Source organism: Metarhizium acridum (assembly GCF_019434415.1).
Source record: "Metarhizium acridum strain ARSEF 324 chromosome Unknown scaffold_356, whole genome shotgun sequence".
NCBI classification, from domain to species: domain Eukaryota; kingdom Fungi; phylum Ascomycota; class Sordariomycetes; order Hypocreales; family Clavicipitaceae; genus Metarhizium; species Metarhizium acridum.
This window is the reverse complement of record NW_027094030.1, coordinates 538,917-562,672: the sequence shown is the minus strand read 5'-3', so window position 1 is coordinate 562,672 and position 23,756 is coordinate 538,917. Positions and strand designations below refer to the sequence as shown.

Sequence of the window (23,756 nt, the reverse complement as noted above, 5' to 3'; positions counted from 1 at the left end):
CTCACGATTCTGGTCGCATCGCGGCCGCATGGAGGCAGTACCTGGGACATCTGGGGCATGAAGTGTATCTTGTGACATTACCCTCCACCCGTTGAGCACGGCAGGCCTGCCGAGACATAGCCCTCGAGTGACAGCAACCCGCAGCATAGTACTTCTCAGGAGTGAGACCGAGCACAAGGCAAGCTCTCCTTGGCTGCGGCGTGAAGCGCCGCCGTATGGGTTTCGAAAACGGTCTGGTATGGGCGGCGTCGATTTAGATGTCGATGTCGATGGGGCTGGGGCCGTCAAAGCCGGTCCAGTCAAGTCAATGCCAAGACTCAACAAGCACGAGGGTTCAATAATGTATGTATGTACGTACCGCTACCCGAAAGTGAAGCTTGTCATCTCTCTTTGTCCTCCTGCACCCCATGACAAGGATGAATTAGCCAGCGCTCATGACTAAACCGGCCAAGCGGGCCAGGTCCAAACGCCGGGCGCGTGAACAACCAGGGTGGCATCAACGACATCGGATCAGGGGCCGAGTACACAAGTCAGCTCCAGACAGTTGGGCGGGTCGCGCTTCAAATGACTGCTTTCTACCGCGGGTTTTTGTATTTACCACTGCGCGGTGCAACAATGAACTGATGGAGGCAGCATTCCAAAGTCGCAGCAGGAGAAGACTGACGAACTGGTCTGTCGGACAGGGAAGGAGCGACAGCCAAAAACAGACATCGGGAACCTTGCTCCTGTCGTAGACACAGATGTACCAAGACCAAGTACTCTGAATCTACGATGAATGCTATGTACTCTTGACATTTCAGCCACCGCGACAGCTGAATCAAATCTCGTTAAGAAACAAAAAAAAAAAATAAAAATAAACCCTTAAGGTTAATTGGCAAGCCGACCTATACTTCCCACCGAGACTACGCACGTCTGTCCCGCATGCTGCACATGCGCCTCCGTGGCCCCTCCGTGCCCCGTGCCTCCGTGCCAAGCCATCCCCCTCATACGGCTACGGTTTTGCCTCGACGGCTGTCGATCCAAATCGAATGGGCAAGTCAGCCTTGTTCAATGTAGTACTCGGTTCGACGTATTCTACTCCGTAGTCCTGTGGCAGCGAATTCCGTCCGGGTCCAATCTATATGAGAACGTACCCGACACCAGCACCCCACACATCAGAAACGCCGCACGCTTCGACGCCAGACTTGGATACTGTTGTCCTCATTCATCTTTGTCGCAGATTGAGGTGTGTTCCTATTTGAAACCTGCCTCGAAAAGTAGCCCGCGCAGTCCCTTGATTACGATTCCGCAACAATTTTTCGTCATCCCACGCCGCTGGGTTATCCAAGCCCGCGATACGACAAATGCATATGGCGACCAGTGCATGCTTCTCTACGTTGCGAGCACTTAGTGTACTCCCTAGTCAGAGCCATCAAGCAATCTTGCCATCCAGGACGGTTGCATTTCTGCCGTTTCCAGAAACTAGCCCGGAACGCGAGATAGTCATTGCGTCGAAGCATGCGGCGATGATCATTGTTTCGATCCACGAGGCGGCATGTGAATCCTCACATCCGTATATGTTTGTGGCGTTTCCAAAGCTGGCATCTAACTCGGGCACTGTTCCAACCCGAGGAACCTAGAACGAATGGCAAGCTGCAATTGCCAGATGCAGCCTCCATGAACTCTCACGCTCTGCCCGCCTGACCAACAAACCGACCAAGAGAAAATAGGCACCCTCAACTCCGCGCCTATTGCATGTTTCCAAAGCGAGGAAGCCCTCTTTGTCATCCCCCATTACGAGTTCTGTAATAAAGTCATGAGCCATCTCGCGCTCGGAAGCCTGGAGCTCCGTCTATGCCGCGCCGCCGTGCTTCGGCCTTACTATCAAGCAGCAGGGGGTTCTTGAAAGTGAAATAGTTCCCTAGCACGAAATTCTCCCTTAGCCTAGGAATATGAGTTCATGCGAGACACGACGTGCAAACCGCCCGGTGTGCAACAATCGGAGCAGATTCCCCAGTGCTCAGGCCTAGGAATACAAAGCTGACAGGCGATCTGTTTAGCGCATTCCACACGAATTATAAGATGACTTTAACTTTTTGTCAGAGAGCCGAATTTCAAACAATTATGCGATAGGCAATTTTCGTGTGGACATGACGCTAGCGAGTCGTTGCAGGACACAATGGCTTGAAAGAGGCTCTGATACACTTGTTTGATCGCCAACCTTTCAGCCCAGCCGTCCTATGTTCTCGGTTTGATAAGTCGTCTGTATTGCAGACACTTGTGTCAAGAAGAGTCAGTTGCTTTTATTCTTTGAGCACAACCCCGTTCGCCTGATTTACTAGCCCCCGAATCTCCGGATCATATCCTAGGGTGGAACTTGAGTCTTTTTTTTTTTTCGCATTTCAATGCATTCTTCATCCGGCTTCAATTTCGCGTTTGGGCTGCATTTTTTCGGAGTGGCCTCGGAGCGTGTGGGTGCTGATAGGAACGGTTCCTGTTGTCGAGGTTCCCCGATGACGTCGGCCGACTTACTGGCCGTCCATTTGGTCCTGGCACGCTATAATTTGTACAACGCCTTGAGGATTGCCAAAAGTTCGGATAGTTTTACGATGCTTCATGCCCACCCTGCGGATTGTCATCTTCCGTGGACAAAGTCCCTTGGTCACGACGAGGGTCCTTTGACACCGCGGCTACGGAATGCATCGCCCAACAGGCGCCGCTCACTGGTTTCCGAGAAAGCCCGGAGCAGTAGCACAGACGACGGCTCGGCGAAGAGTTGAAAGAGAATTATCTGTTTTCACGATCCTACTAGCATGGTCCATTGGGGCGCACCGGAAAGTCCCTGCTTCCGCTGGGGGTGACCAATGCATACGACTCGTGAGCCGAAAGTCGCGGAAGCATCATATCACACCTATCCCATTTACGGTGATTTATTTCTCCCGGAAGATCTCTCTCTGGGTAATGACTGACACGCTGCCAGAGAACAGCCCGACACTCATACCCAAGTTGGGTTGGCAATTCCATCAGCGCTAGGTATCACTGTCCGCATCCGCAAATCTTCACATTCATATTTCTTGGAAACATCCATGGGTCGTAACAGTCCAGATTTATCTGAGTGCCGGACATCTTATTCTTCAACTGTACGCCTGCTTGTCCGTTCGTGGGGAAGCGTTATATACAGTATAAGCAAGATGCGGGACCAAGCAGACAGCCGTGTCGACAGCATCACAGACAGCTTTTGCAACGACTGACCGCGGACAGGTTTGCAGAAAGTTTGTAACTATAAGTCACTGATCATATTAATAACAGCGATTGGAAAATCCCAGCCTGAAATCATCTCTTTACTTTTTTTAAAAAAAAGTAATAACAGGAATTTAGGCCTAAGACTGTACCTGGGGATAGGTAATACTTATAACACGGTTTCGTCAAGTATCCTTTTAAATGATACGAGTAAGCCTTTGTGTACTTTTCTGAACATCGAATATTAGTGGAATACTTTCAGATGGTAAAGGAACTCGGGCCAGCTCTTTCGGTTAGCCTTCTTGTCCCCGTTTTCGGGCTACTATGGCCTGCAGCAAGGACATTAGTCAAGAGATGGCCAAAGAAGGTATCAAGAGCGACAGTGGTACACTTGTCGGCTTTACAGTGGGTATATCCGACCAAGGGCCGCTATTTCGAATGACTTTGTCTTGTCCAACTGCTAAACTCAGTTCTCGTCATGTTAGAAGCTTGATGAATCCCTCCCAAGGGGCAGATGGCCTTTGTCACCCAGTCCCTACCCTCCTCGTCTGCTGACCAAGCGCATTGTTCCAGTGCCCTGCGGTGCGAATGTCGTGAATTCCATTTAAGCTGCAGCAGAAACTTCAAGTGCACCACGCTTAGAAACAGTCGAATTATGTCGCCGCACGCAGCACAAAATACCTTGTAGCTCACCGACAATACCGGTACCGGGTAGGATGACCAATTAGTAGACCATGAGGACTGCGACGCCAACCCGCAAAAAGACGCCGTTCCGGCTGGACCCGATGCTCAAATTCCACTAGACGTCGCACGGTGGTGCAACCGGATTCTTCTCATCTCACAATCAACAACACATACATGTTTACGCAAATAAACTACATTTAATTTGAACGCAATTGACCAGTACCCATTTCACAATCGCACAGAGCCTTGTCGCGACGCGACAGCGAGAAGCAGCAGTTCCTCATGACACCGGTTCACAAGCGGCGGGCCGTTGGTCCATCCGAGCGGGCAGCCAGACTCGTAAGCAGCCAGCGCGCACACAAAAACAAGGTGAAGCACCGCATCATTCACCTCGAATCCAGGCTCCTCGCCACAGAATGCAAGCTTGAGCGGGCCCTGTCTGCCATATCTACTCTGTCAGGCGAACTGCGCGCCGTCATTGAGCAGAACAAGGGCCTGCAGCCGCGGCGATGCAGCTCCGAGCCCCCCACCAGCAACCCGTCGTCGTCGCGCGCGGCGCAAATGTCCGAGGCCGCCTCTCGCGCGCAAAAGGAGCACGTTCAGAAGCTTACTCTCCCCTGGGAGAACGACGCCAACCCAGAGGACTTTTCGTGGAGCTCCGCCTTTTTGGAGGGCGTCAACGTCCGCGGGCGCGGGCACACGGGGCCGGTCGCGGGGGGTGAGACGTGGGAAGAAGCGGACGAGTCGACCACGGCCACAAACGACACGGGCAGCCAGGACACACATGCCACCCCGGCGTCGACGGAAGGCCTCGCGGAGGAGCTGCCGCATGAATCGTACGATAGCCTTGACATTGCCGCTATGCGGGATTGGATCGATCCCCAGTTTGAGAAGCCGTATGGGACGCCGGACGATGGCAGGATACAGCCGTCGTCGCTGTTTGCGCTGATGGATTTTATCAGTAGTTAGAGTGTGTTTTGTTTGCGGGCAGCGAGGAGTAATCTACGTATTGTACTTTGTAATGCTACTTGGGTTGAGACAGATGTGCCTTGGCTGGGACGAAATTCTTGATAAAGCAAAAACGTTGGTTCATGTCGACGTTCCAAGAATAGCTGACAACTCCACTGTGAACCGACAACTGCCTCCATGTCACAATTTTGCCTGCCAACATTGAAGCGTTAGCGCCGGACCCCCAACTTGCAGACGGCATCAATCACCACGGGCTTGACACCACGCACCAGACACAAACTCGACTGCAGCCTCTCTGCCGGCGTCCGGAAAGCACACCACCCGCCATGGCAGCAGCGGCAGCCAGGGTCGTCATTGTCGCCTCCGAGAACCCCGTCAAGATCGGGGCGGCGCGCGACGGCTTCTCGCGCATGTTCCCCGGCGTCGCGTTTGACGTGCGAGCCACGAGCGTCCCGTCCGGCGTGCCCGACCAGCCGTCCACGGACCAGGAAACCCTCCAGGGAGCGCTGAACCGGGCTCGCAACGCGCGCGCCGCCGAGCCCAACGCCGACTACTGGGTTGGGCTGGAGGGGGGCGTCGACGACGCTGGGCCGGCGCACCGCGAGCCGCCGATGCAGTCGTTTGCGTGGATTGCCGTCATTGGCAAGGGGGGGGAGGAGGGCAGCCCCGAGCGCGTGGGCAAGGCGAGGACTGCGACGTATTACCTGCCGCGGCAGACGGCCACGTTGTTGCGCGGCGGCATGGAGCTGGGCCACGCCGATGACTTGGTTCATGGACGGACGAATTCCAAGCACAAGAGTGGCTCCGTGGGCATCTTGACGGGTGATGTGGTGAATCGGCAGAGCTACTACTCGGAGGCTGTTGTGTTGGCCCTGATTCCGTTCAGAAACGCCCAGCTCACATTTTGATTTGCGAGAGACGGTGTAAAAAAAAAAGATTTGCTTTGGTGTGTGCGGATCAGGCACATCTGAACATGTCCAACACTTGGATCTTCATCTCTCCTCTGAGGAGTGAAGACCAAATTACCTCGACATCTTGACTCATGTCCTCGTCGCCTGTGACTAGAGGGTTCTGGTAAACCACCCTGCTGGCGCTATGATAATAAATGATTGCCGCTCATGTATCCAATGAATGAATGTGGTTGGTGAGGGTCAAATGGAACATTGAACATGCATGTGGCTCCGTCGATACCAAAGACAGACATCCAGACAAGATTTTGAAGTGAAATACTCAAGGGAGGGAGCACGGACGAGCATCGGATGGCTTCGTCTATCGAATGACAAATGGTCAGTCAGTATGCGGCAATTCCAGATGGATCACGGAGTGGTTATCCCCTGTATCAATTTTTTTTTTTTCTAAATGTCAAGTCTGGTTCACGGCACTTCCGTCATCTGGGCACGTGGAGGGTATTTTGACGGACGTGATGACCTCTTCATGGCCCCGTCTCGCATCAAACTCCATCAGCCCAAAGCCCATGTTAGCAAACATGTCGGACTGTGGCTCGATTCGGGGGCGCAGCCGGGGGGCCGTGGCTACGTGGCTTGTGTGATTCGTGCTGGTCAATGTTGGGCTTGTCGTCACGGCGTGCCCTTGATGGGATGCGCGCCAGGCAGCAGGCGGGAATCAATGTACGTGTTTATGCATGCGCCAAGGACGCGCGGCAGTGCAGGTCATGAAGGTTCAATGTTGCAATATATCAATATAACGTGGCAACAAGAGCGATTGGAAAGGGCCAACGAAAAGTGCCAAAGTGACATGGAGAGAAGCGCATTGAGGCATCGAAGCATCAAAGTCGTGTTCCTCTTTCGACAGGATCGATAACTTGGGCGCCGCCATGAGAGTTATCCACTCGACTAGGCACAAGGGAACATGGAACATTTTGCTCATATCAACCGACATTTCATATTCGATCAATCTGCCAAGGCCCGACGTCCGACCACGGCGGCCTCAAAGTCCTCCCATCCACTCAACTCTCTTTTTCCAATGCTCCCACTGCACGCACTCAGGGTGATGGCTTGATCCTTTGTCGTGTCACTGGTCGCTGGATTGAACGCCCGTTTCGAAACTCGGTGACGCTGTACAAAGCACTCCGTATCGCTCTCCTTCTCTCAGGCCAACCCGCCTTCGCCGTCTCTCTTTTTTTCCCTTTCCCTTTTTGCCTTTTCTCCGCCTCACCTACCGAGAAGCCACTTGGCCGCCGCCAAAGCACACTTGGTGCTTCCATCCATTTGCCTTGGGAAAATACCTAAACCTTGTACTCCGTACTCCCAAGGAAGCGTTCCTTGTTCTGCCTCGTGTCATTCTTAGCCTGGAGCCCGTCAAATCTAACCCCCCCCTTCCCTCCCCTGCCAACGCTGCCACGCCCACCTCAAACCGAGTTTTGAATCGTCGTTTCGACTCCGCCTCGACTTGCCTGCACCTTGCACTTTGCACTTTACACACAGATCAAACCCAAGGTTTCCCAGAATCAATCAAGACGACCATTCCACTGTCGCTGAGAATGCACCCGTTGCCGAGCCAAACATCCGTTCCGCAGACATTTTAAAGTAGATGCTCGAAGCCGGAATGGGACAACACACAGACGCCCAAGGAGATGGTGATGGCCATGTTGCCTTGCCCGTCAGAGGTGGTTTACCCAGGGATGGTTTCCGAAGCCATGACGAACAAATGCACCCCCCCGAATCTGCAGACGACGATTTCAATTCATTAATGGCCTCATCTATGGTGGCCACGCTGCTCAACACCGCCTCGAGCCCAGTGTCTCCTGGCCAGTCGAGTCCTTCGCTGGACCAAGCCAAGAACTCGTCCTTTGTCCCACCAGCGAGGCCAAGCAGCACGCCCTTTCCGCTCCCCGATAACCGCGGCACTCGCGTGTGCTGCCTCGAAGACTCTGACTATGGCACCGACATCGAAATGTTCAACGACTCCCACTCGTCCGCGAGCGAAAATACTATGGCCCATGCCTCACGTGCCACTCCATTTGACGAGCTGCCAACCGAAGTCCACGAAGCCATTCTGGACCACCTCTTTGGTTACTGCATATCGCCCACGTCAAGCAGTGCCATGAGAATATCCAGCCTAACCAAGTGCTGGAGCAGAGCCCAAAGACACTGCCGCAGACGAGAACTAGCCGATTTGGCTCTGGTAAACCGAGTATGGAGGATTCTGGTGCAGCAGCGCCTTTACCGCCACGTCAAGCTCAAGGCCACCATCGAATCCATTGAAAATGCAATGATGCACCTGGCCGGCAAGCCACACCTGTCATGCCATATCAAACATGTCGAAGTTTGGTTCCCCGTGTTTCAGCCTACTTTCGGCCCACTCGCCCTGTCAAATACGCTCGCCCTTCCAACCGTGACGTCTGACGGGCTCACAAACGCCACCTATACCCTGCCGGCAAACAACTGCACGCTGGACGAGGTCTTTCGATTTGTATCCCTGGCATTGCCTTGCGTGCAGGTCTTGTCCTTGGAGGGCGGTGAACGAAGAAAAGCACCCAAGGTGGTTTGCTTTCGCCACCAGGAGCACGTACTCTCCGGACGGACGCTGGAGCCTGTCCCGACAGTGAGGACCCTCGTAACCAGAGGACAGTGGAACCTGATGAGAGAGACCGGCGACTTCCACGCCATTCTGGGTGCTTTACCAAATCTCAAGGAGTGGCAGGCGTCATACAGCAAGCCAAAATCCAAGAGCTACATTACCATGTCCGAATTTGCGCCGTCTTTACCCATGCGCATCACCAGTTTTAGCCTGTGCCTCGAAAATGACTACAGAAGGGAGGCTGTGATGCCTGCGCTCTATGCCAAAGTAGCAATGAAGACGCACATCTGCGCTAGGATGGCCGAGGTCACGACTCGGCTGGAGCACTTTTCGTATACCGGCCGCATCTGCCACCGTTTTTTTGACATGGCTGGCCGGCTTGCAAACCCACTGACCACAAGGCTGAGGTCAATTGACCTGACTGTCAAGAATTGTTGTCGCCACTCTAGCAGCTATCACGATTCTGGATCCGGAATCCAAGAGTTGAGCTTCATCGAGGCCTTTGAACGATTGGTACTATCTGCGGTGAGGTCCTTGGACAAGTTTAAGGAGGTCGAGTACCTCCGAATCCGCTTCGTAGATTTAGGTGCATCCTCCCCCGTGTGCCGTCTGACTGAGGGGGCTTCATCGGCTAACAGTTTCCCAGATTCCATCCTACCACCACTGAACCCGTACTTTCTCATGGCGAACGGAGAGTGCTCAGGCGTCTGGAGTGACGCGATTGTGGCGGAACTCTCACGAGTTCGGCCCAGAGCTCATTTCACCGAACTCTGCGAGAGTTTCGGCAATATTTCGTACGGCAAAGACGGAAGGATGGTGATTATGCCCGAGTACCCACGAACGCGGATATCTTCCTTGAAGCTTTCCAACTATCGGTCGCTCGCAACAAGAATCACAATCCAGTAAGCAATGAAGATTGCGAAAGTTGGGACATGTGATGGGATATCAGAGGAGAGCAGCAGATTCGGAGATTCAGTATTGCTCACTACAGCAAGGCAAAAGAGGTTGCGCAAATTTTATTTTCCCCTTTTCCCTTTTTCTTTTGTTAAATTTATCACGGCCTATCTGCATATTGGAGACGGCGTTTATGGCCTTGCAAACAATACGATGGCGAAATATCACAGCAGCCTGACATTGGCAAATGGAGTGGATTACACATGGGATCACAGAGCATGGAGTTTGGGAAAACACGCGTCACATAAAGCTCGATTGCGAACATCATACCAGCCCCATGGCGGCAAGGGCTTAAAACCGATTTACTTGAGGGAATCTGCTCGCTTGAAGGATGATACAAATACCCCCTCGGATATTTTGATGGTTTGGACTTGGTGGTTAGCATATGCAAGATAGATACCCATAATGAGAATTACCTTTGATCAATCAAGTGGGCGTTTCATCATTTGCAAGACATGCTCCTGGCTATTCCGTACGAGTCTTGGGTGCTGTGCTGGCCCCGTCGCTGATAATGACGCCCAGGATCCAGCAGTTGACCAGGAAGAACGCTACCGATGACGCCCACAGGCCGGGGAAGAAAGTGCTGCGTCCTAAAAACTCCAACTCATACCCCTGCTGCAGCCACGCTCCTTGCGATACAACCCATAGAACCAACGCCGTTATGCCCAGACGCGGTTTGCGCAGCAATGTCGAGGTGGGGAGGTACAAGGGCAGGAATATCATGTACCACAGGAAATACTACAATCGTTAGCTCACCCATGATGTTTGTTTCGTCTATATACGGTTTGTGGGCGTGAGTACTCGACCGGTCGAAAGGTCGAATTCCTACGAACCCCCCACTGTAGCTAGTGTGTCGGGACGCCTTACCTGCGAGGTGCACACCTTGTTGAACGTCACAAAGGCAAATGTCTGCGCCATCATGCATGTCGCCAGGTCCTTCTTGGCCAGCACCAACGGGATGAGCACGCATGAGAGCGAGAGCTGTGGGAGGAAGGCGAGCGACTCGGCGTGAAGAGAGGTGCCCGGTTCCGAAGACGCGAGGTACAGCAGGACGTTGTAGGGCGAGAAGTTGTGTCGGTGGTCGACGCGCGTGAGGTGGTGGAAGAAGGTGTGGACGAGGAACGGGTGGCCGTAGCTGCGAGAATTTAATATTGCGGCACGAAAAAAGGGGGGGTGTTTGAGAGGGCCCCGGGCGAGAATAAGACGTACACGGCGTACATGAGGACGTTGAGGCCCATGAATGTGGCGAGGCTCACGGCTGCAAGCTGGATTCTGTCTCTGGACAGTAATCCCGCGAGGCGGGCTGGCGGCGATGCTTGCTTGCGCTGCATGTGCTCATCGTCCATCCACCACGCGATGGCGGGCGCCCAGATGCATGGGTAGATCTTGAAGTGCACCCCGAGGCCCAGCACCGCCGCGGCGACATTCACCCTTCGCCCTTCGACGGCCCACACGAGCGCCATGGTCAGGACGCCCAGCAGGCCCTCTGAGCTGCCGCGCGTGCTGATGGTTGCGACCATGGGGTTCCAGAGCCACAGCGCGGCGAAGGCGCCTGCCTGCTCGGGGGGCAGGCCCCTCCGGCGGAGGACGCGGACAATGAGCCATCCGGCCAGCAGGTCGGCGAGCGCAAATACGACTTTGCCAAAGGAGAGGAAGGATACGGTGGGGACGAGGAGCCATGCCAGGAGGGGGGTGTAGCGGTAGGTGTCGCGCGCGTAGGGGGACTGCGCGTGCCAGACGTAGCGGGATGCGTCGGTGAAGACGAGGTAGTCGATGTCTGTGTATTTGATGGCGGAGTGGGCGTCTTGGAAGGTGCCGTACAGGAGGAGGGCGACGCGGAGGAGGGCGGCGATGAGGAAGAGCGGCGTTGGGCGGAGGAGCGTCGATATCATGGCGATGGCGATGGCGGCGACGGGACTATGGAGGATGCGATGTCGGGGGAGGTATTTTCATGCCTGCGGGAGAGAGTTGAAGGTTATGTCGATGCCACCAGCGGAGTAGGTTCCGTCCTGCTCGTCATCTCCCTTGGTGTTGATTCACACGCGCGAGCTTCAGTTGTCTGGGATTGGAGTTGGGGGAGGAAAATAACGTGGGGCGGAAATTGTTAGTGCGGCTCCCAAATCCGTCACACCGGTCAATGGGATCAACTGGCCCACCTCCATCAACCACCTCCTCACAGCGCCTGTTGGAAATAGCCATCACCAAAAGCTTCCCATGTTGGACGCGCGGAAATGCCCGCAGGAACTAAGAGAGACCGAGACGGCAATGCGCGCTCCAAATCAACACAGGACGGGCCCCGCACCAGATTCCACAACATGTTTGAAGACTTTCGCGATGAGCTGGATGAGCATTACGATCGGAAGGAGAGGATAGTCAAGGCGTCTAGGGATGTCACTGCCCAGAGTAAGAAGATGTACGCTGCCCATTGTCATGTATCTCATCTAACACTGTACTGACTCTTGAAAAAAAGTATTTTTGCGCTGCAACGGTAAGATGAGCAGCTGAGCTACACACACAAACAAAACATGGTGGTTTCGACACTAGGCTCACAAGAATCAGAGTAAAACATATCAACCAGGGTCTGCCCCCGTCTACGGAAAAGGACGTGGCTGCACGCATGGGTGAAATCACCGCCCTCCTGCAATCCGTCTCTCCGGATTTACAATCCCTAAACCGCCACCGATACAGCTACTCGCTTCGATGCCTCGAGGAACTGGTCGAGGCGCTCTCGTTTGCGCACTACCTCCGCCATCAGAAGCTGATTACGCCCCAGGAGGCCGCTGCGTCGACTCCGGGGGACATTGCGCTCACGCCTCACGACTACATGTTCGGCATTTTTGACCTTTTTGGGGAAATGATGCGGTTTGCGACGGTGACGACGGCGCAGAATGGCGAGATGCCGAGCGGCGAGGATGGGCGGAATATACTTGGCGATATCCAGGAGCTGGGATGTGCGTTTGAGATGCTGAGGGAGGTTCCCACAAGGGACTACAGGAGCAAGATGGAGGCTATGAGGCAGAGCGTGAGGAAGGTGGAGAAGCTGGGCTACGGGCTTGTTGTCAGGGGGAGCGAGAGGCCCAAGGGGTGGGTGCCTGACATGAAGGATGACGTGGAGGGCGGGAGTCCCTGATTTACGAGGCATGGGAAGGCTATGTGAGAGGTACACTTTGTGGCTTCTGTGACAATGGCCATGTGGGCATGTGGGAGAGTTGGTGAGTAGAACACTTGTCGAGAAACCGAGAGAAGAATCATGGTTCATACTGTATACAGACCGCCACGCACAGAATATGCTTCTTTGCCTGTCAGGGTTCCGCGTGTCAGCTGCATCTCCCTATTTTGCTTTTCTAGCCATGGCCGGCGTCGAGACATGCCCGCGATGTATTTCAGGTTCGATATGGATATGGACACCACATGCATCTTTCGTGAGTATGGCGGCTATGCTATGGTGAATACGCCTATGGGTGCAGACCGCGCATATACCTCGTCCTCAAGCCGGTCCCTTGGTGCATATGTGCACAAGATAGGGTGACCAAGGCATTACAAAAAAGCTCCCATAGGCCCGTCTTCTATTGACTTCTAGGGTCGTCTAAGTCTGCGGTAAGTCCGTTGCGGCTGTACCTGAATCCGCGCCACGTGGTTCAACGTGTACCTTCCAAGTTCCCGGTACCGCTATCGAGACAAATTTACAATCCGAAGACATACGGTCCAGAATAAGATTCTCGCACAGTGCGTCAGCAGTCGTAGGTGGCACTGACAATTAGGTTCGCTGCTCTTTGTTCTTTTTCCACGCCGCACATCGCCGTGGCTCTCGATCTTTTTAGCCATCATTTGTACTTTGGTTTTGAGTACCAGGGGCCTCATTGTTTGATCAGGTACCTCAATCGACCTTTTTGATGGGCAGACGTGCCATTGTGAGGTGCAATAGTGGCGAATCTGTGCTGACATCTATATAGTGTTTAAATATCAACGAGAGGACATCTCAATATAAAGTGAGCTGCTCGTCAACAAACACTCTTGTGAAAAGGGATCCGCAACAGTGCTTATTTTCTTTACCAGCCAAAGAACACCTCACATCTTCAGCATCCTTCAGCACAGGCCTCGAGTGCGTCATCGTATCGGAACCTTATTGTCCTGTACAGTGCGGGCTTGGACTACATAGCCCGGGGGTCCCCTTTGGTGAACTATGGAAACGCATTATACTAGACTATCCTTCTTATTGGCCTGCTCTGGATGCCTTAGGTCATGTGAAAGCGCCTCGATATAGTTTTGGCATTCATAAGGTTTGGGTATAGACTTCGTCCAAGTTCTGGCCACGAAGACGGCGTCTAAATCTTTGGAATCCCGTAGAATGCAGAATTCTTCTATGTGAATGTGGCCAGAACCTGCACTCTTGCTTCTGCTATTCCTCATCTTTATATCCACATGCTTCATCTGCCTTGAACTCACTGCTGTCTACGTGCCACCTCTTCTACTACCACTTTGCACCGCGGCACCTGCAAACAACTTTTGAATTTATCAACACAAGTTCGAGCACTTTTGCTTTATTCTTCATTGCCCTCACAGACTATTAGTCATTCCTCCGGCTGCCAGTCTTGTTTTCCCACGGCTCAAATTTCGTCGGACTCATCCATCGTCACTTACGACTGCACTGCCAGCATATATGCTGTGAGTGAGCAACTCTTCAGGCCACATAGGACAAAGATTTCCTCGCAAGCATTGCCAGAAGAACCCAACAAAAACAAACAAACAAACAAGCAAACAAAAAAAAAAAAAGCCCAAGACGAACTTTGATCAGGTTCTCCGGACACCTATCACAATAACAACAAAAAAAAGCCAGGAACGAACTCTATCAGGCTCCTCGGACACTCATCTTGTTTCTACAAGCCTCAATCTGCTGCAGCGTCACTCGCCCTCAAATTTACTTGGAACCCGCATTTACTTTCCGCTATACCTCAGCCTGCCAGCCATTATGTCTTTTGAGCCTTATAATGATGAAATGGGGGACTTGTTCCAGCAGGCTTGGCTTGAGACGCAACCATTCATGGATCTGGGCGCCCCAGATTCCAACGTTGACCTTTCGCATGATGCGGACACTACTGAACCACCAACTATCCCTGAGCAAATCACGGTTGGCCTTTTTGTACCAGACGCACAGGAACCAGCCCCGGCCTTCTTCCCCTCCACCGACGCTTTGTTCGTGGATCCCAGCACGCTCACAATGAGCAATGTTGACGGCAATCTCCCTGCTGTATTTCAACCTACCGGCTCCGAATCCGCCATGATGATGGATGTGGACAACTCTGCTATGCTCACGATGGGCAATGTTGACAATAGCCTCGTTACTGATTTTCAACCTGCCGGCTCCGACTCGGCCACGATGGCGTCGATGAATGTGGACACCTCTGCTATGCTCACGATGGGCAATATTGATAACAACCTCGCTACTGGTTTTCAACCTACCGGCTCCGACTCCACCATGATGATGGATGTGGATAGCTCTGCTATGCTCACGATGAGCAATGCTGACAGCAATGTCCCTGCTGGTTTTCAACCCGCCGACACTGGCATGACGGATTTGACGAATCAAGACAACTCTGTTATTAACCCGGCAGAACTTACCCAACCGGTCGACTTTGTGAATCCCAACGACCGTCTCAATTCGCTCAGCTCTGATAGTTCGAGTAACGATATCACTTCGGATAACTCTACTAGTCTGGATAACACTATTAGTCCGGCTAGCTCTATTTCCCTGGACAACTCTGTCAATCCAGGCAGCTCTGTTAATCCGGGCAACTCTGTCAATCCGGGCAACTCTGTCAATCCAGGCAACTACGTCAATTCATACAACTCTATCAATCCGGACAACTCTGCCAATCCGGACAACTCTATGAATTTGAATAACTCCGTCAATACGAATAACTGTGTCAATCTGGGCAACTCTTTCAACCCGGACAACTCTTTCAACCCGGACAACTCTGCTTTGGACCCGGCCTTTTGTCTGCATTCTGCGGCTGTCCCGCAAAGCGGCACCAACACTCCTCCTGGCGCTCCGGTACATTACTCGCCGCCAAAAATCCAGCTTTTACAACCCAATTCATGGCAGCCGGCCCCTCATAGTTCATGGGACACTTATACACCCAAGTTCACGCCGGTGTCGTCAGCTGGTCACCGATTCGAATCATTTTACATCAAGTTCGATTATCGCCCCTTGCCACCCAGCCCAAGTCTACCGCAGCCCAAGGAAGCCAAGATGTACGTTGAAAAGTACACGCCTCACGAGCCGACATGGGCGTACCCCATCGTCTTGGTCCACGGCGATTTCCACACCGGCAACATTTGGACAATCAAGCCCGACGGCGGGCAAGGGTGGGCGAGCTTCTTCATCAACAAGGGCTTCACGGTTTACGTCGTCGACCTGCCTGCCTGTGGGCGCTCAATGGAATTCGACCGGACAGTTGTAAAGTGGAGCAACTATGCGAGTTGCATGGCGAAGCCCACCCGCGATAATGTCGAAGCCACGCTGACAGCGGCGAGCACATTTCAGCGTTGGCCTGACGCCCACAAGCACACTCAATGGCCAGGGGTACGTTTCCGCCACTTCCCCCCCCTTTCACAGTTGTGTCTGCGACCGTTTTGGTACTAACTCGGAATCAGACTGGATTGAGAGGCGATGAATTCTTCGAAACATACATGGCGTCCACGGTGCCACTCTATTTCCGCCGACACGAACGACAAGCCTTTGGCAAGGAGGCTCTCACGACACTCGTCCATCAGATCGGACAAGTCATTCTTCTTGGAGAGGGAAGCGGAGCGACTCTCTCGTGGCTGGCCGCAGACGCCCTTCCGGACTCTGTCAAGGCCGTCCTGGCCGTGGAGCCTGCTGGCCCCCCAGGAGGCACGAATCGCGTGTTGAAGGACAACATGCTGGTCTTCACCAACCAGGTGAGGTATTTTGCGCAGCACCGACCGTACGGCGTGGCCGACATCCCTCTTACTTTCGACCCGCCGGTTCCCGAGCCGGTATACGACCAACACGGGGTCACTCAGCCGCCCCTGAACCTGTTTCCAAGCGTCGCCGGCCCGGATAATGCCGTCTACTTGCTTCAACGTTGCGGCATGGACTTGGTGCAGGCCGATACCATGGGCACGGTCCTGCCCTGGGATGCGTACATGGAGATTCCCAGGAAATTGGTTGCGCTCGGCAAGGTGCGCCAGGTTGTGGTGACGGCAGACGCTAGCCATCACACGACATGCGACGCGGCCACGGTCAAGTTTATGCGGCAAGCTGGCGTGGATGTCGACCACGTCCAGCTGGGGGAGGCTGGGGTCTATGGAAACGGCCATCTCATGTTCTTGGAGAAGAACAGCGACAACGTCGCCCAGGTCGTCTTGAACTGGATTGCGGCAAGGGTGCCAGAGGGACATGGAAGTGTCGCTGCTACCGACGGAAGCTCTGCGACTCAATAGGCGATCGATCTCATTGTGAAGGAGGATTTTTTTCCTTTTCTTTTTTTTTGGGCAATGGTTCTGTTTTGGAACTTGGGTTATGGTGTTGTTATTGGGAGGTTGGATTGAGACGGAAGGCAAACACAGTGACTTGGAAGGACTTGACGAGACTGGCCAAGACCACTGGGCTGGAGATTGCTGAATGCTGCTACTCTTTTCCCCACAGGGTTTTAACGAGGGCAGCGGGACATGTTTGGTGTTGTCGTTGGGAATAGGCACTTGGGGATTGGGAACTGGTGTTCACTGTTGGCGAGAATTGGCGTTATTATTGGTAATGGGCACTTGGGACACAACACGCTGCAATGAAACACAACACTACAAAAAAAAAACACCTTAATAACAGACTGCGCGCATACGAAGCATGCCAAACACACGGCACCGCACGTCTGGTCGACGTTGCACACAACGTCTTGACCCTGCCACTGGGATACTACTTCATTGAAAAGGACAATGGGCTGAGTTCACGTCACACAATAGAATGGAATTTTTCACAAGGCTACTCGTGAAGTGAAGCATGTCCGTGAGCATGACGCCTGTTGCTCGTGATGTAAACGTGTGTGTTATCCCATTGGTCATATTGCTAGCAACGCCCCCGCTCTTCTGGGGGTCCAGATGTCCTGTACGGGTGACCACCATCGCATCACGGAGAAATAGATATGGCAGCCCGTTAGCGTGTACTTTGAGATACCCGGTCACCAAACATGTTCATGAACGGCCACTCGTCCTCGTAGCTTCAAGAAAATACAAATATCTCATCGTCACACGGTACCGTGAAATGTCACAATGACAGCTACACACTGACCTTGAAATCATGTCTTGCCACCACCACCCCATCACTTATCCAGGCCTTGATCTCAACCTCTTCGACGACGATGAAGCCCGCTGGCGGGCCGTACAGACGCGCGATGCCGTAGCAGACGGCTGCTTCGTCTACGCCGTCAAGACAACAAAGGTCTACTGCCGACCCATCTGCAAGGCCCGCCTAGCCCGCCGGTCCAACGTCAGCTTCTACTCGACCGGGGCGGAGGCGCAGAACGCCGGGTTCAGGGCCTGCAAGCGCTGCAAGCCCGAGATGGAGGGCTTCATGCCCGAGGAGCGTGCCGTTCAGTGGATTCGCAAGTTTGTCCTGGAACGGGCCGGCACGGCGGCCGAGGAGAAGGGGTTGAGCCTGAGCCAGATGGCCAAGAAGTCGGGTCTGTCCAAGTGGCACTTTCACAGGGTGTTTAAGAGGACCGTGGGCGTGACGCCGTTTGAGTACCTGCGGAACGAGAGGGTTGCCCGGGGAAGCTCGACGGGGGGTGGCGAGGGAATATGGGATGGAGGACAGGCTGTTACGACTGGGGAGTTTGATTTGGACAGCTTTTGGACCGTGGGCTTGGAAACAGATGGTTCCGGCGAGAGCGTGAGCCCGAGTTCCGGGTTGAGGTCGGTTGGAGGCAAGGGGAGTCCGTTGGCGTTGGGGCTGGAGCTGAATGATTTCTTGGTTTGGCCGGATGAGGAGACGGGATGAGGAGGGAGCGGACTGGAGAGCCCAAAAAATGGCTTCTGCAAGGGGGTTTCTGTTGCGCATGGTTGCTGAGTACTACGACATGGCTGGCTTGAAGGGCGACGATGCACGCATACCGACTGGACAACCCCCAGCCCGACAACATGCCATGCTGACAACATGGATGGCGTGCAACGAAACTCGTACAGATACTCTCGGTCGCTACTGGAAGCAAAAAAAAAAGAAGCATCAAAATCCGAAGGCCGTCTAACCCCGAGCAAAGAGCTTGGGTGGACTACACCGCATCACCATCAACCAAGCACATCCCGGAACGCATGAATTCTGAGAGGCCGCGGCGAACAAACTTGGTCTCGGAGCTCAAAGGCCGGTCAGATTTGCATCATCCTGTCGGCAGACTTGCCGAACCATGGTTACGCGACGCTGACTAAAACAAGGCCTCTGATTGGCTGTGCCTTCTCGCCACACCCCTGCAGGTGGTGAACGACTAGCCTCTTCACGCCCACGACGCTGACTTGGACGGACAGTCGGCAGTCCGTGGTTCGTACCCTTGTACAATGCGGTGTGCAGAAAAAGGAAAGAATCGAGTCGACGTATTTCATTACAAGCTCCGGAATTGGTTGGATTTGTTTTTCAGATCTGTTGGCCGGGACGGGACTGAATGCTTGAGCGCCACCTACACCTCGGCCATCTGCCGCATAACACCAGACATACTTAAGGACATATCTCAGACCTTCTCACGCAAATTGCCATCTACCCCTTTCACCCCGTCACCCACTTGCCAACGCAATCCGCCAAACCCCATCAGAGGAAGGGAGCAAACAAAAACCAGAATACACAAAAGAAGGCCAAAAAAAAAATAAAAATAAAAAAGATGCCACCTACGGAATCATCCCCCCTGCTCCCCGCAGAACCTCGCACCGAGACCCCCTTCCCCCGCGCCTACGACTCCAAGTCGCTGGAAACACGGTCGACGTCGTCACAATCCAGCGGCGGGTCGCCGCGCTTCGACTACGGCGATGTGCTCCGCGACGTCATCATCGGCTTCTCGGACGGGGTGACGGTCCCCTTTGCGCTGACGGCCGGGCTGTCCAGCCTGGGCAGCACCAAGCTCGTCATCATGGGCGGCCTGGCGGAGCTCTTCTCGGGCATGGTGTCCATGGGCCTGGGCGCGTACCTGGCGGCCGTGACGGAGCGCGACACGTACGCCTCGCAGGAGCAGCGCGCGGCCTGCCTGCCCGCCGAGCAGCGCGCCGAGGTGCACAGCATCCTCGAGCGCTACGGCGTCTCGCGCGCCGCCGCCGCGCCCCTCGTCGACGAGCTCTGCGCAGACGAGCGCCAGTGGCTGCGCTTCAAGATGGACTTTGACCTGCGCGTGGAGCAGCCCGCCGCCCACCGCGCCTGGGTCTCGGGCCTCACCATGGGCCTGAGCTACTTTGTCGGCGGCCTGATCCCCATGATTCCCTACTTCTTGCTCGACAACATCCGCGAGGCCCTCGTCGTCAGCGTCGCCGTCACGGTTGTCATACTGCTGGGCTTCGGCTACGTCAAGAACTACGTCGCCATTCGCAACCACCGCGCCGGTGCCTGGGGCGCCCTGCAGACCTTGGTCATTGGCGTCCTGGCCGCCGGCACGAGCTACGTCATTGTCAAGAGTTTGGATAGAGGCGAGACGTGAGGGCTTGCCTGGTTGTGGGAAAAGGGCTTGTTTTTTTTTCTCTTTTGTTTTCGCTCTAGACTGCATTGCGTGGCGTTGGGTGGGAAATTAATGAAATCATGACTTGTCCGCTCACAGGTAATTGCTGGGTAGAATTGACTCGATAGTTCTTCAACTCATGACACCACTTGTAATTCATAAAAACCATCTCGTCTCATGCCCTGGACGTGAATGGATTCCACAGCCGTTCTTGTATCCTGTAGGCGGTGCCTGTGCTCCTTTCCGCAACCGTCTCATTAATAGCTTGCCGGGGTAGTCCCACCTTGCACCTTGACAGCCTGCAGCAGAATATACTTGCGCACCAACGAGGAAAACCACTGGGCTACCGTACATCATGTTACAGAGCGCAGATAGCCGGAGAACTTTGTAGTTGAAATACGACTTACCCCGCTGTATTTCCAGAAAAGACCACGATAACGAGCAAGTTTCCCTAGGGATAGGCAAAACATCTTTACCCATTCCCTAGGTGTAATTACCGGTCACCTTGACGCAGATCCATCCAAGACAGTTAGCTCGTGGAAACACCCGACATGCTTCTCCAGGAATCACCCACGTCTTAAAAAGTCGCGGGGGGTCATGGCGTACCAATCACGGCAGTAAGGAGTGCTGTGTTGCTCGTGGCCAAGTAGATGGCATTCACTGCCATTGGGCACCTCTGAGTATTCAATGGAGGGCAACACACTTCTAAAGTGAGATAGACTTGCCAAAGAAAAAAAAAGGTGTCACAGTCTTGCACAGACTACATGGATACAACGTAATCAATATACCGCTACGTTAGACCCGCTTGTAGACCCGAGACCGCTCTGGTCAACAAAGTCTTCCAAGCACCACCTGCCAACCTAAGGTGCCTAGTATGACATACAAATAGAAGTACAAACATGGTCTATGGTCGCTGTTGTGTGTCTTGCCAACATAGTACACACAAAAAAAATCAACTCTCAGTCGAGCGCAAAACAAATCGACTTTGGTGCCCCCTAGGGAATGCAAAAATCAATCCAGCTACCCAGATAATCCAGCCTATTCCCCAAGTCCTCCTGACTCTTGTAAATTTCTTCAAACTCCTGGAAGCTCAGACGCCCCCAGCCGCCACGTTTAACAGCCTCTGCCTCAGCAATGGTGAGACGCTTCCAGCTGCGGAGGGTGGCGGCATCTGGCTCTTCTTGGCGTGGTTGATGAGACGACGATCGCGGGACGTGTACAAGTTCAAATGCCCGTTGTTTGGCAGCCAGCTCATCCGCTTCTGCGACATTGTTTGGGCGGAACTGCGGCAACGTTGGGTCTCGGTATTCTGCGGGCTCGTCGTCTGTGTTGAATTCTGCACCATCTACCTGCTCCTCGTGGATAATTTCCACCGAACTGTCCAATTCTACCGCATTACGGGGCTCATCAGGGACTACTGTGTATCCCGTATCTGCCAGGAGCTCATCCAGCGACTTCTCCGAAATAAGCTTGCCAGTGGGGTGCGACTCGGGCCCGGGCTGGTTTGACGGAGCCTGGGGTTCGGATTCCGGGAGATCAATGGCATCAATCTGCGCCTTGTACTTTTCCCGGTCTTTTGCGGATTCTGCTGCCGCAACGGCCATGTCTTCTGCCTTCTTGAATATAGTGTCAAGAAGCTCATTAAATGCCTGTTGGGTTACTTGATAGAGGATTTCTTTGCCGGCATCCCTTTCGGCGTCTGGAATATCCATGCCGCCCCACCGTTCAGGTACGCTCCTCGACGACGTGGAAGGGTTGGATCGAATCTCATAGTCATCTGTATCCTCGGCAAATCGAACCTTGGAGCTAGAGCGGGATCTAGTTGTCATGGGTGGTGGATCCCCGGCCTTGGAGTCCTCTGTTGCCAGGGTGACTCGCGCAAGAATGTCCTCTTCGGCATCCCAATCATCCGGTGCAATTCCACCCTCTTCCTCGTCCAGGTAAAACTGCCGCCTCTTCCACCGGTCGTGGAGATGCTTCCGTGCCATGTCTCGACGCTGCCTCTCCAACTTGGGCGCCAGCTTGCGACTTCGCGCAATAGCTCGAGCCCGCGACTCGCTGTAGGTACGGCCAGATTCACCAGTTTGCACATCCCCATCATCCTCGTCTTCATCGCCATCATCGTCACCGTCGGCATCCACATCCTCGTCCTCATTGTTATTGAAGACATGGGGGATATCGTCCAATGTGGTTGGAGGATCAAGTAGCGATGACCAATATGCTCTGTCCAGGTCACCACCACTCACACGCCGCACCGTCCGCCAGTTAGTGTCGGTGTCGCTGCGCGAGACGAACCCACGGTGAGGTCGTGTGTCTGTGTCGTATGCAAATAGGCTGGCCAAGATGTCTTCTCTGGAGGCCGTATCGCCCCGGTTTTCAATGACTACACTACTGAACCCATCTGCCACTTCGATGCTGCCATCTCTGCGATTGGTTTTGCCCTCAATTCTGAAGCCTGAATCGGCCGAGGGGATTCTGCCCTCCCTGCCGAAAAGGCTGCTAAGTGGCTGTCGACTGGACACTAGTTGCTGGGCCTCGGTGCTGGCAAGGAGCTGGTCGTCAAGTCCGTCCAGGATATCTTTGTGCATCTGCTTGTATAGCACATAGTAGGCTCTGAACATTCTGAGAAAGTCGCGTCGGTTCACATAGCCATCCCCGTCAATATCGTACCCCTCAAACACTCTTCTGAGCTTATCTCTGCGTTTTCTGTACGACAAGCCGTGGAGAAACTCGGAAAACCCGATCAAACCGTCCTTGTTGGAGTCGTAGAAGGAGAACATGCGATCATGGATTAGATTCGGCGCTGCATGTCGTGATCCGCCTGTAGGCACCAGACATCGCTCAAACGTCTTACGATCCATGGCAACACACAGTTCCTCGGGATCATCGCGCCAATCCGTATTGGCCATGTAGGTCCACTGCTCCCAGAAGGCTTCCAGCTCGGGTCGTTCAAATCCAGTGTCCCTCGACAGGCGTGCAATCAGCCCCTTTGGAATATTGCGGCGGCACGTGTCGGGGTCGCCGGTGTACCAGACGGGCTGCATCTGCCTGGGCCCAAAGGGCGGTGCAGGAACCTTGATCTTGTAGAATATATGCGTCTTGTTGTGCACGCCTTGGGACTCGCATGTCTCGCAGAGATCAAAGTCGGCACAGTTGGCGCATCGATAGCGTACTCCGCGTATAGGTACCATGCCGCATGAATTACACTGGCATCCCCTGTGAACACATCCGTTACGCCGGGCGTTATCCTCAGACACCCTAAAGAGGAGCGAGACGATGGTGTGTCCAGCTCGCGGAGAGAGTGGAACGCTATTGGCGGGAGGCTCATTCCACCAGTCGTCGCCGCCGGTATCGACGTCGACGACGGTTTCGGCATCCCCAGGGACCCTCAGGTTTGTGACCTCGGTGTTTTCGTCGCCAGGAGCCTCAGACGACGAGTGTGAGCTCCATTCGTTGGTCGCGCGGCGGGGACGTCGTATGGCGTTACTCCGATGCAGGCCACCGCCGGTCGGGGTCCCTCGCAAAGGTTCATTCTGGCGGGATCTATATGCATAGTACCCTATCGAAGCTGCGGCTACTACCGAAACAACGGCCACAGCTATCCGCGGCCGCGTGAGGGAGTCGGCCGAAGGAGTTGAAGGCCACATGACTACCTTGCGAGCATGATTTTGGTGGTGATGGGGG

General features: G+C 54.0%; 10 protein-coding genes across 10 annotated transcripts; 8 read left to right on the top strand and 2 right to left on the bottom strand.

The window, feature by feature from the left end:
- Positions 1-3,907: 3,907 nt before the first annotated feature.
- Positions 3,908-5,230, top strand: J3458_015546 (uncharacterized protein). Its single transcript, XM_007817132.2, has one exon. The coding sequence runs from the start codon at positions 4,186-4,188 to the stop codon at positions 4,870-4,872; it is 687 nt and encodes a 228-aa protein (XP_007815323.2). The 5' UTR covers positions 3,908-4,185; the 3' UTR covers positions 4,873-5,230.
- Positions 5,199-5,780, top strand: J3458_015545 (uncharacterized protein; the record flags this gene model as incomplete). The annotated part of the gene is made up of 1 exon (XM_007817131.2): positions 5,199-5,780. One exon carries the CDS (start codon positions 5,199-5,201, stop codon positions 5,778-5,780), a length of 582 nt encoding a protein of 193 aa, XP_007815322.2.
- A 451-nt stretch (positions 5,781-6,231) lies between these two features.
- J3458_015544 (uncharacterized protein) lies at positions 6,232-6,693 on the top strand (the record flags this gene model as incomplete). Its single annotated transcript, XM_066120818.1, has 1 exon — positions 6,232-6,693. The coding sequence occupies one exon, from the start codon at positions 6,232-6,234 to the stop codon at positions 6,691-6,693; it is 462 nt and encodes a 153-aa protein (XP_065974146.1).
- A 729-nt stretch (positions 6,694-7,422) lies between these two features.
- J3458_015543 (uncharacterized protein) lies at positions 7,423-9,318 on the top strand (the record flags this gene model as incomplete). Its single annotated transcript, XM_066120817.1, has 2 exons — positions 7,423-8,998; positions 9,059-9,318. 2 exons carry the CDS (start codon positions 7,423-7,425, stop codon positions 9,316-9,318), a joined length of 1,836 nt encoding a protein of 611 aa, XP_065974145.1.
- Positions 9,319-9,831: 513 nt separating this feature from the next.
- GPI14_1 (GPI mannosyltransferase 1) lies at positions 9,832-11,258 on the bottom strand (the record flags this gene model as incomplete). Its single annotated transcript, XM_007817328.2, has 3 exons — positions 9,832-10,104; positions 10,234-10,501; positions 10,576-11,258. The coding sequence occupies 3 exons, from the start codon at positions 11,256-11,258 to the stop codon at positions 9,832-9,834; spliced, it is 1,224 nt and encodes a 407-aa protein (XP_007815519.2).
- A 210-nt stretch (positions 11,259-11,468) lies between these two features.
- Positions 11,469-13,637, top strand: J3458_015540 (uncharacterized protein). Its single transcript, XM_066120816.1, has 5 exons — positions 11,469-11,779; positions 11,837-11,854; positions 11,926-12,578; positions 12,637-13,238; positions 13,320-13,637. Exons 1-3 carry the CDS (start codon positions 11,598-11,600, stop codon positions 12,494-12,496), a joined length of 771 nt encoding a protein of 256 aa, XP_065974144.1. The 5' UTR covers positions 11,469-11,597; the 3' UTR covers positions 12,497-12,578; positions 12,637-13,238; positions 13,320-13,637.
- Positions 13,638-14,335: 698 nt separating this feature from the next.
- J3458_015539 (uncharacterized protein) lies at positions 14,336-17,375 on the top strand (the record flags this gene model as incomplete). The annotated part of the gene is made up of 2 exons (XM_066120815.1): positions 14,336-15,949; positions 16,021-17,375. 2 exons carry the CDS (start codon positions 14,336-14,338, stop codon positions 16,831-16,833), a joined length of 2,427 nt encoding a protein of 808 aa, XP_065974143.1. The 3' UTR covers positions 16,834-17,375.
- A 308-nt stretch (positions 17,376-17,683) lies between these two features.
- On the top strand, positions 17,684-18,382 carry J3458_015538 (uncharacterized protein; the record flags this gene model as incomplete). Its single annotated transcript, XM_007817325.2, has 1 exon — positions 17,684-18,382. The coding sequence occupies one exon, from the start codon at positions 17,684-17,686 to the stop codon at positions 18,380-18,382; it is 699 nt and encodes a 232-aa protein (XP_007815516.2).
- Positions 18,383-19,250: 868 nt separating this feature from the next.
- On the top strand, positions 19,251-20,672 carry CCC1_2 (Protein ccc1; the record flags this gene model as incomplete). The annotated part of the gene is made up of 1 exon (XM_007817324.2): positions 19,251-20,672. The coding sequence occupies one exon, from the start codon at positions 19,251-19,253 to the stop codon at positions 20,052-20,054; it is 804 nt and encodes a 267-aa protein (XP_007815515.2). The 3' UTR covers positions 20,055-20,672.
- Positions 20,673-21,067: 395 nt separating this feature from the next.
- Positions 21,068-23,719, bottom strand: J3458_015536 (uncharacterized protein; the record flags this gene model as incomplete). Its single annotated transcript, XM_007817323.2, has 1 exon — positions 21,068-23,719. The coding sequence occupies one exon, from the start codon at positions 23,717-23,719 to the stop codon at positions 21,068-21,070; it is 2,652 nt and encodes an 883-aa protein (XP_007815514.2).
- Positions 23,720-23,756: the final 37 nt, after the last annotated feature.